Source organism: Lithobates pipiens, unplaced genomic scaffold, assembly GCF_037356315.1.
Source record: "Lithobates pipiens isolate NorthernLeopardFrog02 unplaced genomic scaffold, aLitPip1_a1.2 Scaffold_22, whole genome shotgun sequence".
Taxonomy (NCBI): domain Eukaryota; kingdom Metazoa; phylum Chordata; class Amphibia; order Anura; family Ranidae; genus Lithobates; species Lithobates pipiens.
The window spans coordinates 119,979,305-120,003,528 of NW_027507784.1; the positions used below are offsets into that span (position 1 = coordinate 119,979,305).

General features: G+C 45.6%; 1 protein-coding gene across 1 annotated transcript in view; it reads right to left on the bottom strand.

The window, feature by feature from the left end:
- SLC19A1 (solute carrier family 19 member 1) overlaps nt 1-11,503 on the bottom strand; it is a 29,876-nt gene extending 18,373 nt beyond the window's left edge. Inside the window, exons 1-2 of the mRNA XM_077448147.1 lie at nt 11,358-11,503; nt 6,214-6,463 (exon numbers count right to left, since the gene is read on the bottom strand). Of these exons, the coding sequence (XP_077304273.1) occupies nt 6,214-6,450 (237 nt within the window). The 5' untranslated portion in view covers nt 6,451-6,463; nt 11,358-11,503. The remainder of the gene's footprint in view (nt 1-6,213; nt 6,464-11,357) is intronic.
- Nucleotides 11,504-24,224: the final 12,721 nt, after the last annotated feature.

Sequence of the window (24,224 nt, forward strand, 5' to 3'; positions counted from 1 at the left end):
AGGACAGGTTGCCAGAAAGCTTGTAATTTGGGGCACTCTCAGAAAATGTGTAGGATAGTGCCAGCTTGTTGCTTGCAACGCCAACAGCAGTCAGATTGGTGGGGAAATATTTTGGCTAATACATGTGGTCAACTTACAGGTGGTCTAAGCAGATTTAACCCTTACAAGTCTGGCTCTCTTTTTTTAAATCATACTTATCTAGGTGGATGTAACATCGATGCGATACTGCATCTGTTCCCTTCCGTTTAAGGCTGAGAACTGAGCGATCAAACACTGCTGATCGTTCAGTTGTCCCTGCTGCTCTGAGTAAAGAGCCCTGATCCTCAGTCTTCATTCAGCTCTCTGCTCTGGCCCCCTCCCTGAGCACTCACTGGGGCATTGAGCTGTGGAAGGGTGGGAGCAGCCGGCTTAGGCTCTCATCAGCTCACTGAGAGCTTGAGCCAGGTGCTGATCCAGGCTCCTGGGTGGAACCCTACCATATGGCTGCAATCTCTCCGCAGCCTTGACTGGCTCTGTGACATCAGCAGACAGCGGGCTTTAGCTGTTAGACTACACAACTGTGATCCACAGGAGAAGTGGGGCCAAATAATCTTTTGCTGTACTTCTCCTTTAAGATCTGGGGTGCCTGGCTGGACAGTCAGGACACCTAGAACAGTCTTCTCTCACCGATTACAATTACACCCTAAAACTTCCCTATACCCCAATGCAATATGCCTTAGGATTGGTACCAACAAAAAAAAAAATCACATGACACTGATATTTTGAATTTTTTTCCTTTACATATTCTATTAGGAAACTGGTATAGCACATATGGTAAATGTTTTTTTTCTCCATTTCATAATGATTGTATGCTTTCAATTCATCTAGCTGCTCAAGGGTATTTGTCACGTACATTCTGAGCAACTGTTCATACATCATTGGCTGTTTTTCTGAACTATAATCTGGTCATATGCCTGATTTATAGAACAATGTTACTATGCCTTTATGTCTTCTATATGCAATATAAACAAGCTTTAAAAAAAATAAGCAGTGCAAATGTTTATGGTTTCTCTTGTCAAAGGGTATATTTTGTTCAGAAGCTTTGCGCAATCCTGGTTCACCAACCTGCTCATTGGACAGAGGTGATGATGGCAATTCATTGTTCAGTAAACAGCCTACAGGCTGTCAAACCAGAAAAAGAAAGACTATCCTGGCTGTGCAGTGTGGCAAATGTCTGTAAATCAAACAATGGGCTTTACAGATTGCAAATCTGTGGTAAGCAGGGTGGATAAAAATCCATGATTTAAAAAACAAAAAAATAGAGATTTTATATTAATAACTTAGTTTATTCAGCGTGAAATGCAGCTTAGTTATGTAGCATGAGGCTGTATATTCTGCAACATTTTTTGTAAACTCATTCAATGAATCCAAGCTCTACAAGTGGAGATAACATGCACTGCATTGATAGAGTCACAAAATTTCACAGTAAACATGAGATAAAACAACGTTCAAGAATATTCCTTTATCCCATTATTTTACAAATCTATGTACACTGCAAACTGTACCATTGAATCTGATATGGCTGTTTTAGGGGACAGGTGTCTCTAGATTAGGAGAGTTGGAATGGATGAATGGCTGCAGCTGTCAGCTGACACTAGCTGGGAGATGGCTATGGGAGGTTGGATCAGATTGGAGCCATTCGGTCACTGTCTGTGTCACAGACTCACTGAGCTGCATTCCGAGAGTCACCAAACTCACACCACTGGATGACTGCTTGGTTGACAGCAAGCCCGCATCGCACTGCCACCGATCACAGGGCATGGGAAGCCGGAATAGGACCCCGCCCACCGGCCAGAGATACAGCGCAGCAGCCATCAGGCTGTCTTCTTCAAGAGATCTGTCCAGGACCCCAGGGGAGTGGGAATCAGCCTGGCTGAACGCATACCATGCCTTTAAAACACAGGGACATTTTTTAGTTTTTTTTAGGATTACATCCATGTTTTTTTCAAGCCCAACTGAGACAGAAGGTTATACATCCAAAAAGACCCAACGTCTAAACACAAGTGAAGTAACTTGGTATATGGAGTCCAGTATAGTGAGAAATGCAAAGACAAGTACATCTGGTATGCACATGTCATACAATACATACATAGATGCCATGAGATTTACATCTCATACAACCACTCAACAAAATGATTGGCCCAAAAGAGTTAGGCTCTGAAGACTTCTCACAATGTAAGGAAAAGGGACTTTATTCTGAGGACAACGAGGTTCACATTTTGAACAGAAAAGACAACTGGGCGTCCAAAGATATGAGAAAGGCCATCTGCATCAATCTGACAAATGTCCCTTAACAGGGATAGAATTCTATTTTTTACATCTGGACCTTAGCAATTTGACAGCAATTCCCACCTTCAGCTATGTAAACTGAACTACCACCTACCATCCTGGATTTTCTGGCACTAATGAATTCGATTTTTTATTTTTTTTTGTAAATAAATCTAAAAAAAAAAGGGGGTGGTTCCACAAACCTTCACACCTCCCATCATGTTTTTAATCCACATCTGGTTTAACCCCTCCATTGTGAATGAAAAAAAATGTGAGTACAAATGATGGAACTCATTACAAGTGAAGAAGCTGTGAATTGTCTTTAGAGCGATTGTTACTATTCGTAGTAAAGATATTACTACCTAATCATTTTTTTTACCTTAATGCGTTCCCTGCATTAAGGTGAAAAAATTGTGTAGGCTTTAGAACCAGTCCATCTGGATGTGACCAACTACTGTTAGCTATGGATCAGCTGTGATTTTACAGCATTTGGCACAACATACTGCTCCCATATTACGCAGCAATTGCCAAGATGGTAAAATGTTTGTGACCAGATGACTGAAGTCTGGTTTTAAAAGAACGGACAAAGGTTACAGTTCACATGCTTTCACAGCAGCTTATAACATTCCTCAGCAAGTAAAGTATGAGTGAAAGTCTTTGTGCATGTGGGCCAAATATCCTGATTACAGTCTACTGAAATCACTGCTCTGCAACATCAAGAAAGGTAGACATGACACACATTACAACAGGAGAGGTTCTCACCCATTACTAATGAGACAGAGTGAAGTGCAGCAGCCCAGAGTAACCGATCGACAATAATTCTCCTGATTAATTCCAATGGGTTACCATCCTGTGCACGTGGCCCGTTAGAACACCTTTGGGATGAATTAGAGTGCAGACTGCAAGCCAGGCCTTCTCATCCACATCAGCGCCTGATATCACAAATGCACTTCTGGAAAAATGGTCAAACATTCCCATAGACACACTCCTAAACCTTGAACCAGCCTTCCCAGAACAGTTGAGGCTGCTATAGCTGCAAAGGTTGGGCCAACTCAATATTGAACCCTACGAACTAGGACGCCATTAAAGTTCATGTGTGTAAAGGCAGATGTCCCAATACTTTTGGTAATATAGTGTGTATGTATATACAAATATCTCACAAAAGTGAGAACGCCCCTCACATTTTTGTAAATATTTTATTATATCTTTTCATGTGACAACACGAAAGAAACAACAAGAAATTACACTTTGCTACAATGTAAAGTAGTGAGTGTACAGCTTGTGTAACAGTGTAAATTTCTTGTCTCCTCAAAATAACTCAACACACCACAAGCCATTAACATCTAAACCGCTGGCAACAAAAGTGAGTACACCCCTAAGTGAAAATGTCTGAATTGGGCCCACAGTGTCAATATTTTGTGTGGCCACCATTATTTTCCAGCGCTGCCTTAAAAGAGGTTGTAAACCCTTATAGACCACTTTTGATTACAGGTAAGCCTATAATGCTTACCTGTAGGTACCGTGGATATCTCCTAAACCCGCACGGTTTAGGAGATATCTACTGTATCGGCATGTGTCGAAGTCATCAGCACACGCGCACTGAAGAAACAGACCGAGCGTGCCGTTTTTCTTCAGTTGGAGTCACGGGAGTGACGTCATTGTGGCTCCGGCCAATCACAGCCGGAGGCCACAATACCTGGAAATAACTCAGAGAGACATGTCGCCGGCCAGAGAAGAGTGCTGCGCCTGCTGCGGGGGCTTTGATCTAAGGTAAGTATTTCTCAATGAGCTAGTATGTATGCTATGCATATTAGCTCATTATGCCTTTATCTTGCAGGGATTTTTTATTGGGGGGGGGGGGGGTTCCAGCCACTTTAACCCTCTTGGGCATTACGTTTACCAGAGCTTCACAGGTTGCCACTGGAGTCCTCTTCCACTTCTCCGTGATGACATCACAGAGCTGGTGGATGTTAGAGACCCTGCTGTCCTCCACCTTCCATTTGAGGATACCCCACAGATGCTCAATAGGGTTTAGGTTTGGAGACATGCTTGGCCAGTCCATCACCTTTACCATCAGCTTCTTTAGCAAGGTAGTGGTTGTCTTGGAAGTGTGTTTGGGTTCGTTATCTTGGAATACCGCCCTGCCGCCCAGTATCCGAAGGGAGGGGGGATCATGATCTGCATCAGTATGTTACAGTACATGTTGGCATTCATGGTGCCCTCAATGAACTGTAGCTTCCCAGTGCGAGCAGCACACATGCAACCCCAGACCATGACACTCCCACCACCATGCTTGACTGTAGGCAAGACACACTTGTCTTTGTACTCCTCACCTGGCTGCTGCCACACATGCTTGACACCATCTGAACCAAATAAGTTTATCTTGGTCTCATCAGACCACAGGACATGGCTCCAATAATCCATGTCCTTAGTCTGCTTGTCTTCAGCAAACCATTTGCAGACTTTCTTGTGCATCATCTTTAGAAGAGGCTTCCTTCTGGGACGACAGCCAAGCAGACCAATATGATGCAGTGTGCAGCGTTGGTCTGAGCACTAACAGGCCCCACCCCTTCAACCTCTGCAGCAATGCTGGCAGCACTCATATGTCCGCTTTCCAAAGACAACCTCTGGATATGAGGCTGAGCCCATGTACTCAACTTCTTTGGTCGACCATGGCGAGGCCTGTTCTGAGTTGAACTTGCTAAACCACTGTATTGTCTTGGCCTCCATGCTGCAGCTAATTTTCAGGGTATTGGCAATCTTATAGTCTAGGCCATCTGAATGTAGAACAATTATTTTTTTCAGATCCTCAGAAAGTTCTTTGCCATGAGGTGCCATGTTGAACTTCCAGTGACCAGTATGAGAGTGAGAGCGATAACACCAAATTTAACACACCTGCGACCTTATAACACTAACGAGTCACATGACACCAGGGAGGAAAATGGCTAATATGTAGATATTTTCACTTAGGGGTGTACTGACTTTTGTTTCCAGCAGTTTAGACATTAATGGCTGCGCGTTGAGAAATTTTGAGGGGACAGAAAATTTACACTGTTATACAAGCTGTACACTCACTACTTTACATTATAGCAAAGTGTAATTTCTTCAGTGTTGTCACATGAAAAGATATAATAAAATATTTACAAAAATATGAGGGGTGTACTTACTTTTGTGAGATACTGATATATATATATATATATATATATATATATATATATATATATATATATATATATATATATACACACATATACATATACACACACACACACACACACGCAGTGTCTATTCTTACCTATCTCCAGTATCAAATACTAAAAAAACAACTGAAATGAAATGATGTTGTCAGACATGCCGTTTCCAGGTTAGTAACAGGAAGGGGAGGCCAGCAGTCTTCCCCCCCATATCCAGCGGCAGTTGCCATGCTTGTCCCAGGTCCGTGCAGAGCCCAGGATGATCATGCTGTGGCACTCGTGGAAGTAATCGGAAGGCTTCACATCCACCCCCATCACGTCCACTGGACCACCAGAAAGCAGACAGTTGGCTTAAATGTACACATGCTCCTGACCGATATTGCATCCGGGAGCGTATTCAAAAAGCCCTTGAGCCCAGTGCCACTTTAAACCGGTGCAGAGCCTGAATTTTTTTGAAATGTCAACAAGTGACGCTTCATACATGTCTCCATAGAGCAGTATGGTGCTCTTCAGTAAAATGCTATATGTCTGCAGCTTATGTCAGCTCACCGAACCTCCTGACTGTGTTGCAGTATGAAAACAATGGTTTTCTATGTGTCCCAGCGGTGGCCTGCATTGATGCTGTGCAGAAAATTGCAGGTCACCGCACTGTGTGAACAAGCCCCAAATATACATACAATATTTAAAAAAATGCTAATAATCTGTGAAGTACCTGCTCTTTGGTAAAATTCCGTTCTGGGCTCAGTAGGTATGGGGTGATAAAGCTTTCTCCAGGACGTAGTTGGTTCATGAAGCCATAAAAACAAAGATAAAATAGCAGACACTTCCATTGCTGGTCATCACCAGGTAGGGTGGACTGACCATCTGATGCAGACTGTGGTTCATCAGGAGACTGCAGGTCTTCATTTGGAGGTTTAGGCTTTTCATCTCTTTCACAGTCTGAAGCCATCTACACATTAAACCTTTGCAATTAAGAGAAGAAAAAAAAAAACACATCAGAAAAGCTTTCAGAATTACTAATCCATTCTTGCACAAACCCTTCTATGCAGCCAGTAGGTGCATTGCATCATTGTTGAACAATCTTAGTTGTTTACAGAGCTTAAAGCAGAATTTCAGCCATTACATTTTCTTCCTCTCCCTTCCTCTCACACAATCACAAATAAGTATATCTTAGGAAAGTAAATTAACTTTTTTTTTCCTATATAGTGGTGCAACCTGCCACTTCTTGATTCCTCAACAAGGCGAGGATGATGTAGGGATTGGTCACTTGCTGCCTCCTGGGATGTCCACATGACACATCACAGGAGGCAGTGTCTCAGTGAGCCCAAATACTTGTTGCGTGTTTATTCATGTGGCTGCTCATGCGGTATAAAGTAGTAACAGGAGTTTCAAGATGGCGGCGCTGAAGCAGAGCTCCATGGACTAGCACTTTTTTTTTTTTATCATACAGTGATATATATTAAGGAAATGGAACGTAGTTTTACCTAGGTAGAATGAAGCTTCTTTTTAACCACTTGCCATTCTTAGGAGAAATTATATATATATATATATATATATATATATTTTTTTTTTTTTTACACACACGCACTTTTTTTTATTTTTTAGAGCCTGCGATTGGCTTTCAGGCCTGGTTCCCGCTGGTACGAAAAAAACACTCCGACATTGGGAGCTCATGTCACATGACGTGTGAAAATCAAGGTTTCCCTATGGGAGCCGTCTTAATTGGTCCGACACAAGTCGGTCCGACTTTGAAAATGCTCCCTGCACTACTTTGCTCCGACTTTGATCCTACTTCAGCCCACTGAATATAACTAAAGTCGGATCGCCGTCTTGACTGACCTGACTTTGGCATGCGACTTGTGCTCTGATGATCTTGAAGGGGAACTCCACTACCAATTTTAAAATAAAAATGGCATGGGTTCCCCCTCCAAGAGCATACCAGGCCCATCGGTCTGATATGGATTTTAAGGGGAACTCCCATGCCAAAAAAGAAAAAAAAATGGTATGGGAGCCCCCCCCCCCCCCCAAACCAAACCATTATCCGAGCACACAGCCTGGCAGATCAGAAAAGGGAGTGGGGATGAGCACTCCCTCTTGAACCGTACCAGGCCACATGCCTTCAACATTGGGGGGGGGGGGTGCTTTGGGGCCCAAAAGCACCTTGTCCCCATGTTGATGAGGACAAGGGCCTCTTCCCGACAACCCTGGCCATTGTTTGCCAGGGTCTGCAGGCAGGGAGCTTATCATAATCTGGAAGCCTCATTTAACAAGGGCCCCCCAGATCCCAGCCCCCCACCCTATGTGAATGACTATGGGTTACATTGTACCCCTACCCATTTGCCTAAAAAAAAAAAAAAAAAAAAGTATCAAAAATAAAACACATTACACATGTTTTTAAAGTAATTTATTATGGGGGGGGTTCTTTAAAGCTGCTGCGTCACTTTTCTGGCGTTAATTGCCCTCATTAATGTGTTGCTCTTAATTCAAAAACATCAACACTTTTGGTTCTGACAGAGGCTTGAGCACCAAATTCAGGTAGTTCTACAACTTTTACATTACGGTGCATTGTCTGCGGCGAAAAAGTCTCTTACGAAAGTGGAGCAAATTAAAGGGGTTTTAAACCCTCAAGGTTTTTTACCTTAATGCATTCTATGCATTAAGGTGAAAAATCTTCTGTAGTGCAGCATCACCCCCAGAGCCCCCCTTTTACTTACCTGAACACGATCGTTCCAGCGAGAGGAACCCGATCGATCCGCTGTCTCAGATCCACATGGATAGATTGATAGAAAGGCAGTCATTGGCTCCCGCTGCAGTCAATCAAATCCAGTGACACGGGAGCCCAGGCCAAGTCCTGCTGTCTGTGTCAATGGATGCAGCAGGACTCGGTAGTGTGTCTGAACGAGCGCCCCCGTAGAAAGCGTCTCTCTGTGGGGGCACTCGAGAAGAGGAGTAGGAGCCAGGAGTACCACTGGGGGAAGAAGGATTGGGGCCGCTCTGTGCAAAACCCTTGCACAGAGGAGGCAAGTATAACATGTTTGTTATATAAAAAAAATAAAAACCTTTAGAATCACTTTAAGACCAACTCTCTTTTGATGTACAGAGACAGCTTTTGCAGAGTGTCTCATATACATTCTAAAAGTGGCACAGTGTCCACCAATTTCACGTACAAGTTTTAGGCTGGAACATGAATTGGGTCCATGCTGCGCCACTTCTTGAACACGAGACACTGTGAGACATTGTCTGTGCCAGTCTACATGAATACCAGAGTGTTGGTCTTAATTAGCTCCACTTCAATAAGAAACGAACTGTTGGTATTTTTAAATCACTTGCCTAATGCAATACATATACAATACGGCTGGGCGTGGGTTCCATTATCCTGACATATCATAGGATGTCTGGCAGGGGGCGCACAGCGCCGCGATCTATAGTGCGATGGGTTGCTCTGACACACCACATCTCCGATCTGGATAAAGAACCTATGGCGTAGGCTTCTTTCCATGTGATCAGCTGTGTCTAAACACAGCTGATCACAGCGTAAACAAGAATTGCCAGTTATCGGCTTTCCTCTATTAGCACTGACACTGATAATCACCGCATTATCAGTGCAGCCCCATCACTGATGCTCACATTAACCTGGTATGCCAAGCTGTGCATCCTTATCAGTGCCCACCGTTGCAACCTATCAGTGTCCACTGTCAGTGCCCATCAGTAAAGGAGAAAATTTACTTATTTACTAAATTTTATAACAAACAAAGAAAAACTTTTTTTCTCTCCATGATTTTTCGGTCTTTTTTATTTCTTTATCAAAAAATAAAAACCCCAGTGGTGATTAAATAACACCAAAAGAAAACTATATTTGCGGGTACAGCGTAGCATAACCATGCAATTGTAATTCAAATTGTGACAGCTCTGAAAGCTGAATTTTTAAAAATAAAATAGCATTTGCAAACAAAAAATGTATAACGTTTGGGGGTTCTAAGTAATTTTCTAGCAAAAATACTGGTTTAACCCCTTCAGATCTGCATTATTGCCAAACGATGGCTACAGCGCGGACATACTTTGCCGGGAGACCATCAATAGACTTCCACCCCTTTGCACGCTACCAGCATGGCGCGTGCTGTGATCACCGAGTCAATGAGACTCGGGTGATCACAGATCGGAGTAAGGGGCCCATTCTGGCCCCTTACCACGTGATCAGCTGTCAGCCAATGACAGCTGATCACATGATGTAAACAAAAGATCGGTAATTTTTTTTTTCTCCTCATGTTGACAGCGTGAGGAGAAAAAAAAAAAGCTGATCACCGGCTTCTGTGCAAGGGACATGGGTCCCGAAGAGGAAGATGCACAGCCATCTCATCTGTGCCCACTAGTGCTGCCTGCCAGTGCCACAGTGCAAAAAATCGGTGCCACCTATCAATGCCCACCAGTGGTGCCAATCAGTGCCACCTAGCAGTGCTGCCTCTCAGTGTCACCTAGCTGGCACGGATATCAGTGCCACAAATCAGTACCACCTATTAGTGACCATCAATGTAGGCTCATTAGCATACATCAATGAAGGAGAAAAATTACCAGTTTGCAAAATTTAATAACAAAATATAAAACGGTTCTGTATCTTTTTTTTTAACAAAAAAATTGAAAACCCAGGAGGTGATCAAATACCATCAAAAGAAAGTTCTATTTGTGGGGAAAAATTGTCGTTCAAAGAGTGACAGCGCTAAAAGCTGAAAATTGGTCTGGGCATGAGGGGGGTTAAGTGCCCGGTAAACAAGTGGTTAAACTTAGACAAAAAGTGGTCAATTCAGAGCAGGCATTGCACAATAATGTAAAAGTGGCGCATTGCAGAAATACCTGAATTAGGTGCATGAAGTCTCAATCAGAACAAAAAGTGTCTCTGATGCTTTGAATTGGCACAATACATTAATAAGACAGATTTAGGCTCTCGGTTCACACTGATGTGATGCTGGAAATGCACAAAAATCATTGTGTTGCTCAGCAATGGAAATTGCGCTGTACTCATACAATCTGCTGTGGCTGTAAATTAAAAATCAACAACACACCAAAATCAGGTTGCAGAACGCGGAGCGTTTGCTAGAATCGGATCGCATTAGTATAAACACCCATGTGATATGATCCCAGTGCAGCCCAAAAAAAATTAAAATAATAATAAAAGAAAAAAAAAAGAAAAGGAAGGTGCTTGCTCCTTTATCGAGTAGGTGCGATTAGAAAATAAATGGTCTCAATTTGCACCGTACAGAATGGCATTTACATATTTACATAGGAATGTGGTGAGATTCCTGTGCGAATCAGATGCGATGTGATGCACTGCATCCAACGCCTAACCCCAGAGAAGTGGTGCAGCAGTTTTATTCAATTCAGCCCCAATAAGTACCCTTCCAATAATTCCCAGATCTGACGGTATAATATGAAGGATCACCCGGATCATTCTGTGTATGGGCACCATAAAGGGTCACAGATCAGCGATTCTGTAATTAGAAATGGTCTCTCTGGATAGAACAACCCCAAATATATCACATCCCCCCCATGTGCATCGCTCCTCTATGCATTGCCTGTACACAGGACTGTCCTGTCCTCTCCTCTGTGCCATGTGTACCCAGTGTGTACCCAGCTCCCTCCATTGTCTGCACACCCCCTACACTGCATGACAGCCCCACCTGTACAGTGCCAGGGTCAGCACCACCTCAGATGACCCTCCTCAATGTTATCATTACCACCTCAGGTACCCCCTATAGTCATTACCTACCCAGGTACACCCCCTGCACCTCCTATGGTCACCCCCTTCTCTGCCGGTCCGCTCTCCCTACCCCCCTCTGTTCCCCGGTCCCCCCCCATACTCACTGCTCTGTGTCTTCTCTGACTCCAACACGCTGCCAGTCTGTAGAAGTCCGCTGCACACTGACACTACATTTCCCAGGCTCCTCCGCGAGACTACATTTCCCGGCATAGCTGAGAGCTCAACGAAACTTTACTGACAGTCTGAAGATGCGGACACTGCCACATGTGACAGGCAGAGAGCAGCGTGTGTGCGGGGGGAGGGGAGGGAAGGGGCGGAGCGTACAGATGCATGTGGCATATAGGGGCGGGCATGGGGGTGGAGCTCTGTGACAGTGGCTGGCAGTGTGTGATTTCTAGAACATTGTTATTCATTGCTAATGAACAGAGTGCAGCATCGGCCATATTCAATCATTGTCCTGATCTGTTGTGATGGCTTAAAGCACTGACCTAGTGCATTACCATAAAAGGAGCTTTATTAAATGCAGAACATATAGCAAAATGGCTACTCACAAACAAGTATTGATCAAAGGCAAAATCAATACAATTGAATCCATCGCACCGAAGACAAATTTAGATCAGATGTCAGATGAATAGGCAAATACCTCAACGAAAGATCTGACGCGTTTCGGGGGTGACCCCCTTTCTTCAGAGCCAAAAATAAGCAATGGTTACTCGCTGGAGGCTAGCGGTATATATATATATATATATATATGTGTGTATGTGGAGGTTACTAAACACATGTGGTCAAAAAGGTCAATAGCTCCACCCACAAAAAAATTGTTTTAGTTTATTATTTATTCATTTGCTTTCCATTTACCACACATAAATCACCCACACAAGAGGTGTGGGTGGAGCTATATGACCTTTTTGACCACATGTGTTTAGTAACCTCCACATACACATGTATATATATATATACCACTAGCCTCCAGCGAGTAACCATTGCTTATTTTTGGCGCTGAAGAAAGGGGGTCACCCCCGAAACGCGTCAGATGAATGAGGTATTTGCCCATTCATCTGACATCTGATCTGAATTTGTCGATGTTCGGTGCGTCGATTCAATTGTATTGATTTTGCCTTTGATCAATACTTGTTTGTGAGTAGCCATTTTGCTATTTGTTCTGCATTTAATAAAGCTCCTTTTATGGTAATGCACTAGGTCAGTGCGCCTTCCTTTTTGTTTTGGTTTGTTTTGTTTTTCTCCAGTATCTGAACACCCAATGTTCTAAAGGAGGGCTGCAAGACCTTTTGACTCTACCATCTAAACTGTTGGTACCCTAATTCAAAGACCAAGGCACCAGAGCGCAGGAGAAGTTGTTTTTAAAGCACTGTCCACCTGCCTGTAGTACCAGCACTCACCTATTACCAGCATACATTCCCAACATTTTCAGATGGGAATGAGGGACACCTACTAGCAAATGTATGTAGGCATAGGACACGCCCCCTGCCACACACCCTTAGGAGAATCAACAAAAAAAAAAAGTTTAACCCCTTTGCCGACCAGCGCACGATGATATACATCGGCACAACTGGGCAAATGGGCATACAGGTACATCCCCCTTAAATCACAGAATTGTGGGCGCGTACTCCGTGCCCGTGGGCTCGATGTTCACCGGTGGCCCGCTATCGTATCACGGAGCGGCAGAACAGAGAGATGCCTATGTAAACAAGACATTTCCCTGTTCTGCCTAGCAACATGACAGAGATCTACTGCTCCCTGTCATCAGGAGGAGTGATCTCTGTCATGTGGTAGTGAGACAATCCACCCCAACAGTTAGAATCACTTCTTAGGACACACTTAACCCCTTGATCACCCCCTAGTGTTTAACCCCTTCACTGCTAGTGTCATTTTATACAGTAACCCCCACCCCCCCCAAAATGGGCCTTTTAAGTGCGGAGGGCGAAAGTGATGTTTGATGTTTCTCCGGTCCTCTAAGGGCATAGAGTCGAGTGGGGGGCCATCTTGGCCTCATTTGACTTCCTGCCCATCATGCCACCGGACCTCATAGTTTCCGCCGCTGCTGATCTTTCAGGTAAGCTGCGAAAATGACCAGGAAGCTGGGGGAGAGGGGGTGCACCTCTTCTGCCACCCATGAAAGTGATCCAGTGGTGAATCTGCTGCTGGGACCACTTTTATGTGAAAGAGAATCGCCCACTGTGTATAAATATACCGGGGTTATGGCAGCTATCTGCTGCCATAACATAGGTATATAACGTCAAAATAGCGACATATATCCATGGTGGACGGTCTGGAAGTGGTTAAAACCACAGGTGACAGGTTCTCTTTATAAAGAAATCTGGGTTCCATCATACTTTCAATGTCTCCCCTGTCCTCCAATGCAGCTAATAAATCACAGATCATGTTTGATTAGCAGCTTCTCTGGCCACAGCAGCCAGAACCACAGCTCTGAAATCTAAAATGCTCAGAGTTGAGTGCTTCCAGCTTCACACACAGCAAAAGAGATTGGGAAACAGATGTTCCCTGATCTTTTCGGGTCACCATCTTGAACACATTTGTTGTGCCTCCCAGATCATTTTTATATTAACCACTTGCCGCCCGCCCTATAGGCAATTGACGGCGGCAAAGTGGTTTCATAATCCTAACCGGACGTCATATGACGTGATTAGGATTATGAGCCGCTGCGCGCCCCCGGGGGCGCGCATCGCGGCGATCGTTGTTGCGGGGTGTCAGTCTGACACCCGGCAACTACGATCTCGGTAAAGAGTCTCAGACGGAGACTCTTTACCATGTGATCAGCCGTGTCCAATCACGGCTGATCACAGTGTAAATGGGAAGAGCCGGTGATCGGCTTTCCCTCATTCGCGTCTGTCAGACGCGAGTAGAGGAGAGCCGATCGGCTGCTCCTCTGACAGGGGGGGTCTGTGCTGATCGATTATCAGCACAGCCCCCCCGAGGATGCCCACACTGGACCACCAGGGACACCACTAGACCACCAGGGAAAAGGTAATAAAATCCATAATCCTCCCTAGACCACCAGGGATGCCAGTCAGCACAATGGGTGCCAATCAGTGCCCATAATGGATGCCAATCAGTGCCCACAATGGGCATCACTGATTGGCATGCATTATTGTTTGGCACTGATTGGCATCCATTACTATAACACCGATGCCGCCTATGAGTGCCCACCTGTGCCGCCTATGAGTGCCTACCTGTGCCGCCTGAGTGCCCACCTGTGCCGCCTATGAGTGCCCACCTGTGCCGCCTATGAGTGCCCACCTGTGCCGCCTATCCATGCCCACCTGTGCCGCCTATCTATGCCCACCTGTGCCGCCTATCCATGCCCACCTGTACCGCCTATCCATGCCCACCTGTGCCGCCTATCCATGCCCATCCGTGCCGCCCATCCGTGCCGCCCATCCGTGCCAGCTATCAGTGCCAATTTGTGCCACCTATCAGTGTCCGTCCGTGTTGCCCATCCGTGTCGCCCATCCGTGTCGCCCATCCGTGTCGCCCATCCGTGTCGCCCATCAGTGCCGCCTATCAGTGCCACTTCATTGGTGCCACATTGGTGCCCATCAGTGCCACCTTATCAGTGCCCATCAGTGTAGCCCCATCAGTGCCCATCAGTGAAGGAGAAAACTTACTTATTTACAAAGTTTTGAAACTGAAACAAAAAAAACATTTTTTTTTTTCAAAATTTTCGGTATTTTTTTATTTGTAGCGCAAAAAATAAAAACCGTAGAGGTGATCAAATACCACCAAAAGAAAGCTCTATTTGTGGGAAAAAAATGATAAAAATTTCATTTGGGTACAGTGTAGCATGACCGCGCAATTGTCATTCAAAGTGCGACAGCGCTGAAAGCTCAAAATTGGTCTGGGCAGGAAGGTGTTTAGGTGCCCAGTATTGAAGTGGTTAAAACTGTGAACCGGCTAAAGAAAACAGAAACAATGTCACAAAGACCATCTATGTCCCACTGGGGAGATTTCCCTTCACTTCCTGTCATATTTCCATAATGAGCAAAAATCCCTGGTTGTAAACAGAACTAGTGTCCACCTTTCCTTTTTATTCCCGTTTTAAGTGCAAGTGAACTTTTCTGTTGAAAAACAGACTTATACCGCGTACACACGACGGGACTTTTCGACGGACTATGTCCGACAGTCTTCTCGACAGACTTTCAGCGGAGGTCCGATGGACTTTCTGAACGAAACGGACTTGGCCACACACGACCGGACTAAATAATTTCGAAAGTCGTTTCTTTTTTAACGTGATGACGTAAACGGGACTAAAGAAGGAAGTTCAATAGCCAGTAGCCAATAGCTGCCCTTGCATCATATTTGGTCTATCGGACTAGCACACAGGCGGACGGTTTTCACGATTTTTAGTCCGTCGGATAGATTTGAAACATGTTTTATTTCTAGGTCTGTCTGACTTTTGGGGAAAAAAAGTCTGCTGGAGCCAACACACGATCGAATTGTCCAATGGATTCCGGTCCGTCGGACTAAGTCTGCCGGAAAGACAGGTCGTGTGTACGCGGGATTACTGGCTGGAGGAAACGAATCCAGTCATCACATCTAAGAATTGGTTAGCTGAATTATAATAAAAGTTTGATATTGGATGTATTATTGCTTTAAAGCCCATCTCTGGGCAAAAAAAAAAAAAAAAAGTGCGGATTGTTCCTGATGTCATCACTCCCAGAGCGCGCTCCATATACCAGGAACACTGCTGGACCAAGGGGAAGCGCTGCTTTCCGAAGGAACGAAGGATCAGGTGAATATAAGCTTTCTCCTCACACCTAGACAAAACAAATGCCTGACCTGTGCAGTGCTGAAACAGCCCCACTGCATGGGAAAGCTGTTTTGTTTGCCCAGAAATGGGTTTTAAATGTGGCTGTTGTGGGGTGTGACCAGATGTGATCAGGGCAGGACGTGTCTTCTCAGAGCTCCAGCCGTACTCCTGAACATTACACAGACTTCAGCCTGTTTGACCGACTTCCATCCGGATCAATACCTTTGTCGCACTAGCAATGACCTCCGTAACAAAAGAATGGCATCCTCGACATCCAAAAAGCTAAAGAAGCAGCACTCACAGCCGCCATTGGATCAGAGGCAACCCCGTTCTCAAAACAGCATGGCTGCTAGCTCCGCCCATGCCATCTTGGTTCCTTTGTCCACCTAGGGTTGCCACCTTTTCTTTAAGTCAAACCCGAACACTTTAGCGGCATTTTTTTTTTATAGTATAAAATATACATATATTTTGCTATTAAATAACATTTCTAATCATAAGAAGTTAAGAACAAGAGTCCCCCTTTACATCTGAACTTGCAGAGTTCCCTTTCACTGTAAGGGGGGACTCTGCAGACTCTGATGTAAGGGAGAACTCTGGGGACTCTGACCTAAGGGATGCTCTTGGAACCCATATTTAAGGGGGATACTGAGTACTCTGATGTACAGAGAAGACTCTGATGTAAGGGGAAACACTGTGGCCTCTAGTGTAATGGGGAACTCTGATGTAAGGGGTGCTATGAGAACCCTGATTTACCTTAGTGTACTCAGAGGCAGGAGAGAGAAGGGGGAGAGTTCAGTCACAGACAGGGATGGATGGTGAGCTCACTCACCCCTTGGCAGTCAGCACCTCTCATCCAGATGTAGCTGAGACTGCTGGATTTCACATTTCCGGCCCCAACTTACTTTTCTATTCTAAGGCACATCCCTGGCGATTGAAGTGTGGGCAGACACAGAGGGGTAAGGGTGGGAGGGAAGAGGAGCAGATCGAGCCCTCTCTTGTCTCCTGTCTGTGTGTGTGTTTGGGGGGGGGGGGGGTTGTTAGTGTTGGCTTTGGGCAGTGTTAAAGAGAGTGTAACAGACACTCTCAGCTTAGACAACTGTAGCCAGCAACTCTGCTGGAAAGCCATAGTCCAGTCTAAATAATGTGTCCGGCTTTCAGGTGGTCTGAAACCCGGACGCATGATTGCAAACCCAAACTGTCCGGGTGCATCCTGGACAGGTGGCAACCCTATGTCCTCCTCACAGTGCGCCAGGCTGCAGAACAGAGCAGCAGGCGAGCAGCATGTCAAGAAATCGGGGATCTCACCGTCGCTGTCACCGGAGATTGAGGTGGATGCTGCAGCCATTACCAGACCGATCCTGGAAGCCATTGTGGCATCAAAATCTGAGCTTATGGGCCGCATTGATTATCTGGCCTCAGAGTGCCACCTCATTAGACGCGCTACTATGATTTTATTCATGTAAAACAGATACACATCTTGCCAGAGAGGCCCTTAAAAACACAACGCAGGTAATATTCAAAATCCAAAAAATATTCCAAAGAATGTGTACAGTATATAGGATATCTAAAATGGTAACGTGAACTGTATATAGCATAAATAACCATGGAACAGTTTGCCTAGGACATATTACTATAGGGCCTCCGTTGTTGGTGCTCCCTCCTCTCCCCTGAAGCTGCTACTAGCTGACAGAGGGGAGCAGATCATGTAGCCAAACAGGAGAGAACAGAAAATAGGCAGGTTTATAAATCTTTCTTCTACAGGTTAGTTAGTATAAGTGTTAGATAAGGTGTGGGAGCCGTTTTAAGATTAGTTAGTTAGTGATTAGGGATGAGCCGAACACCCCCCGGTTCGGTTCGCACCAGAACTTTTGAACGGACCCCAAATTCGTACGAACGTTAGAACCCCATTGAAGTCTATGGGACTCGAACGTTCAAAATTAAAAGTGCAAATTTTAACGGCTAATATGCAAGATACTGTCCTAAAAAGGGTTTGGGGACCTGGCTCCTGCCCCAGGGGACATGGGTCAATGCAAAAAAAAGTTTTAAAAACGTCCGTTTTGGCGGGAGCACTGATTTTAATGACGATTAAAGTGAAAAAAAAAAGTGAAATATTCCTTTAAATATTGTGTCTAGGGGGTGTCTGTAGTATGCCTGTGAAATGCCACGTGTTTCCCGTGTTTAGAACAGTCCCTGCACAAAATGACATTTAACAGAAATAACGTCATTTACAACTGCTTGCGGTTTTAATGTTATATCTGGTTCCTGCAATATGGTTGAAAATCATTGAGAAAAATGGCATGGGTAGCCCTCCCTGCCCACTACCAGCCCCTTTGGGTCTTGTACGCATATTAAGGGGAACCCCGTACCCATATTAAAAAAAGGAAATGCGTGTGGCCCCCAGGCCCTATATACTCAGAACAGCAGTATACAGGCGGTGCAAACAAGACAGGGACTGTGTAGGTTTGTTGTGTTAAGTTGAATCTGTTTGTAATTTTCAACTGGTACATTTTTAACCACTTGCTTACTGGGCGCTTAAACCCCCCTCAGTCCCAGACCAATTTTCAGCTTTCAGCGCTGATGCACTTTGAATGACAATTGCGCGGTCATACAACACTGTACCCAAATGAAATTTTTATCATTTTTTTCCCACAAATAGAGCTTTCTTTTGGTGGTATTTAGTTACAGCTCGGAGTTTTATTTTTTGCTAAACAAACAAAAAAAGATGCAAAAAAAAAAAAAATCATGTTTTAATAGTTTGTTATAAAATTTTGCAAACGGGTCATTTTTCTCCTTCATTGAAGTGCGCTGATTAGGCGGCACTGATAGGCTGCATTGGTGGGCACTGATGGGCTGCATTGGTGGGCACTGATAGGCTGCATTGGTGGGCACTGATAGGCTGCACTGGTGGGCACTGATAGGCATAGTTAAGGCGGCACTAATAGGCACAGATAAGGCGGCACCGATGGGCACAGATAAGGCGGCACTGATGGGCAAAGATGGGCACAGATAAGATGGCACAGATGGGTGGCACGGATAAGTGGCACGGATGGGTGGCACGGATGGGCACTGATAGGTACCACTGATAGATGGGACTGATGGGCACTGATAGGTGGCACTGATAGGTGGCTCTGATAGGTGGCACTGCTGGGCACTGATGGGCGGCACTGCTGGGCACTGATGGGCGGCACTGCTGGGCACTGATGGGCGGCACTGGGGTGCAGCACCTTTGAGGCAGATTGTGGGCACTGTGGGTGGCACTGTGGGTGGCACTGCTGGGTGGCACTGTGGGTGGCACTGTGGGCACTATGGGCACTGCTGGGTGGCACTGACGGGGGGCACTTACTTTTATTCAGGATGGCACTGCAGGCGGCAGGTGGGCACTGGCAGGGGGCAGGTGGTCGCTTGTATTGCTGGCCGTGATCGGGACTGATGTCCCGATCATGGCCGCTCGTACACGGCCGCTCGTACACGGGACGACGTCAATAGACGTAGTCCCGGAAAAGTAGGTCCGCGCTAATGCCGTCATTTGGCAATAGCGCGGATCCCAAGTGGTTAAAATCACTCGCAGCTATTATGAATTGTCGGCTCCATAATACAGAGAACACTCATTGAAAGTCATTGATAAAAAAATAAATAAAAAAGCGTGGGGGTCCCCCAAATTCAATTACCAGGCCCTTCAGGTCTGGTATGGATATTAAGGGGAACCCTGCCTCAAATTTAAGAAAAAATTTGACGTGGGGTTCCCCCTAAATATCCATAACCAGACCCTTCAGGTCTGGTATGGATATTAAGGGGAACCCCGCGTCAAATGTAAAAAAAAATTGACGTGGGGGTCCCCCTAAAAATCCATACCAGACCCTTTATCCAAACACGCAACCTGGCAGGCCGCAGGAAAAGAGGGGGGGACGAGAGAGCGGTCCCCCCTCCCTCCTGAACTGTACCAGGCCACATGCCCTCAACATTGGGAGGATGCTTTGGGGGGTCTGTGACCCCTCAAAGCATCTTGTCCCCATGTTGATGAGGACAAGGGCCTCATCCTCACAACCCTGGCCGGTGGTTGTGAGGGTCTGCGGGCGGGGGGCTTATCAGAATCTGGAAGCCCCCTTTAACAAGGGGACCCCCAGATCCCGGCCCCCCCCTGTTTGAAATGGTAAGGGGGTACTTTGTACCCCTACCATTTCACAAAGAAAGTGTAAAAAATAGTTAAATAAGACAAACACACTTTTGAAAAATTCCTTTATTAAAAAAAAAAAAGATTCCAGCGGTGGTAATCCACTCTTGCTATCCAGTGACGGACGGTCAGCTCTCCAGCGATGGCTCATCTCATCCAGCGCAGCGAATCCATCCTTCTTCTGTCTCCGCGGTAGAGACACTGCAAGGATTCCGGCAGCCTGACGTTTCTTATATACGGAGGGCGGGGCCACCCGTCACCTGACCCCGCCCCCTCTGATGCAGGGGGAAACCCGGGGTTCTCTGTGACGTATGGGTGACCCCGCACCCCTCTGATGTAACACAGGCAGGTTTCCGTTACATCAGAGGGGGCGGGGTCACCCATACGTCACGGGGAACCCCGGGTTTCCCCTTGCGTCAGAGGGGGGGCGGGGTCAGGTGACAGGTGGCCCCGCCCTCCGTATATAAGAAACGTCAGGCCGCCGGAATCCTTGCAGTGTCTCCACCGCGGAGACAGAAGAAGGATGGATTCGATGCGCTGGATGAGATGAGCCATCGGTGGAGAGATGACCGTCCGTCGCTGGATAGCAAGAGTGGATTACCACCGCTGGAATCTTTTTTTTTTTTTTTTTTTTTTAATAAAGGAATTTTTCAAAAGTGTGTTTGTCTTATTTAACTATTTTTTACACTTTCTTTGTGAAATGGTAGGGGTACTTTTGTACCTCCCTTACCATTTCAAACAGGGGGGGCAGGATCTGGGGGTCCCCTTGTTAAAGGGGGCTTCCAGATTCTGATAAGCCCCCCGCCCGCAGACCCTCACAACCACCGGCCAGGATTGTGAGGATGAGGCCCTTGTCCTCATCAACATGGGGACAAGGTGATTTGAGGGGTCACAGACCCCCAAAGCATCCTCCCAATGTTGAGGGCACGGTTCAGGAGGGAGGGGGGCCACTCTCTCGTCCCCCCCTCTTTTCCTGCGGCCTGCCAGGTTGCGTGCTCGGATAAAGGGTCTGGTATGGATTTTTAGGGGGACCCCCACGTCAATTTTTTTTTACATTTGACACGGGGTTCCCCTTAATATCCATACCAGACCTGAAGGGTCTGGTTATGGATATTTAGGGGGAACCCCACGTCAAATTTTTTCTTAAATTTGAGGCAGGGTTCCCCTTAATATCCATACCAGACCTGAAGGGCCTGGTAATTGAATTTGGGGGACCCCCACGCTTTTTTATTTATTTATTTATTTATTTATTTTTTTATCAATGACTTTCAATGAGTGTTCTCTGTATTACGGAGACGGCAATTCATAATAGCTGCGAGTGATTTTAAAGGACTTTTTTTCCTGCATAAATGACACTTTGTGCAGGGACAGTTCTAAGCACCAGAAACATGAGCCCCTTCACAGGCATACTATAGACACCCCCCCCCCCCCCCCCTACGAAATTTAAAGGAATATTACACTTTTATTGTTTCACTTTAATCATTATTAAAATCACTGCTCCCGAAAAAACGGCGTTTTTAAAACTTTTTTTTGCTTTGATACATGTCCCCTGGGGCAGGACCCGGGTCCCCGAACACTTTTTAGGACAGTAACTTGCAGAATCTTTTCTCTCTGTCAAATCTTTTTTCTCTGTTGAATTTTTTCTCTATATAATCTTGGCCTAATAGAGGTAAGGTTAGGCACATTCGACCACAGGTTCTATAGACAGCTTGTTATTGTCAGAGTCACATCGAATCTCCTATTCTATATCGAACTGTTGTAACAATGAAAACGAAAATAAAGCATTTATTTCTGTCGGATCTTTCGTTTTTCGGATCCTGTGCTTTCGTTATCGTTTGTCAAAACGAAAAGGAAAATAGCTGAAATTCGGACGAAAATGCATTCGGACAAAAACAAATGCACATGTCTAGTACCCATATTAAAAAAAGGAAATACGTGTGGCCCCCAGGCCCTATATACTCAGAACAGCAGTATACAGGCAGTGCAAACAAGACAGGGACTGTGTAGGTTTGTTGTGTTAAGTTGAATCTGTTTGTAATTTTCAACTGGTACATTTTTAAAGTGTAGCTCCAGTCAAAAAAACGATTTTTAAGCTTTTTGGAAAACATAGGGAAGGGTTATCACCCCTGTATAATTTGTTTTGCCGTCCGTCTTTTTTCATCTCACTTGCTGTTGTCTCCTTCCGTTTGCAAGTAGGAGATGTTTGTAAGTTGGATGTTTGAAAGTAGGGGCCTGCCCTATATGCTCTGCAGAAATGGCGGAACAAGGTGTTGGTTTTGCCACAACATTGTAAGCCCTAAAAGTGACTCTTGGTGGGCGCTGGAGCGCCCTGCTGTGAACGATTATATCAAGGATTGTAATTACATGCCATTGTTGAACAGTGGTAGAAAAATTGACCTTTGGTGGATGTGGTGCTGGTGCCACAACACAATAAGTCCTCACAGTTACTCTGGGTGGGCACAGGAACGGGCCCTCCTGTGAAATATTATATCAAGAATTGTAATTACATGTCCCTGTTAAACAGGGGCTGAAAAATTGGGCCTTAGGCACTGGTGCTGGTGCCACGACACTGCAACCTCTCCCATACACTCTAGTTTTATTGCAGGAATTAGCCCTGCTGCAAAGCATTGCATCAAAAATTGTAATTAAACGCCCCTGTTAAACAGGGGCAGAAAAATTGGGCCTTAGGCACTGGTGCTGTTGCCACGACACTGCAACCTCTCCCATATACTCTAGTTTTAGTGCAGGAATTAGCCCTGCTGCAAAGCATTGCATCAAAAATTTTAATTAAACGCCCCTGTTAAACAGGTGCAGAAAAATTGGGCCTTAGGCACTGGTGCTGTTGCCACGACACTGCAACCTCTCCCATATACTCTAGTTTTAGTGCAGGAATTAGCCCTGCTGCAAAGCATTGCATCAAAAATTGTAATTAAACGCCCCTGTTAAACAGGGGCAGAAAAATTGGGCCTTAGGCACTGGTGCTGGTGCCACGACACTGCAACCTCTCCCATATACTCTAGTTTTAGTGCAGGAATTAGCCCTGCTGCAAAGCATTGCATCAAAAATTGTAATTAAACGCCCCTGTTAAACAGGGGCAGAAAAATTGGGCTGATGGCATCACCCAGAACCAAAAATGTTCTTCCAACATATCAGCGGAGGAGGAAGAGGATAGACAATCAACATAACAGGACAGTCACTCAGCATCAGCATAGGCAGTCTTGAAGGGATGTGATATTTAAAAAAAAATTATTCGGTTACATCAGCTTCAGGTGCTTGGTAGATTCATCTTGATGAAGGTCAGTCGATCAACTGATTCGGTGGACAGGCGCACCCTGTGATCGGTAACAAAGCTACCAGCAACACTGAAGGTGTGTTTTCCGAAAGAACGCTGGATGCAGGACAGGCCAGTAGCTCAATTGCATACTGTGCAAGCTCTGGCCAGTGATCCATCCTCAAGACCCAGTAAGCCAGAGGATTTTCGGTGGGAAAGGTGTCCAAGTCTGACCTTGCCCCTAGGTATTCCTGCACCATGTAAATCAGACGCTGGCGATGGTTGCTGGAACCGATCATACCTTGGGGCTGCGGACTAAAAAATTGTCTGAAAGCATCGGTCAGATGGCCACCTTCTCCACCGCTCCTTCTGACCAATGCCTCAGCAACACGTTGTCCAGGACCAGGAGTTTGTAACCTCCCAGTCTCTGGGAACGCGTTGCACAGACCTTTCTGCAAGGCCTCCCAGAGATATCTCATCCTCTGCTCCCTCTGCGATGGCAAGATAAGGTCGGCAACCTTACCCTTGTACCGTGGATCAAGGAGAGTGGCCAACCAGTAATGGTCCCTCTCCTTGATCCGAAGAATACGAGGATCCTTCCGCAGGCTTTGCAGGATCAGGGAAGCCATGCAGCGTAGGTTAGCTGAGGCATTCGGTCCGGAGTCCTCTGGGTCACTAAGGACAACATGATCCGTAACTACCTCCTCCCAGCCACGTACAAGTCCACGGGTTTCTTGGGA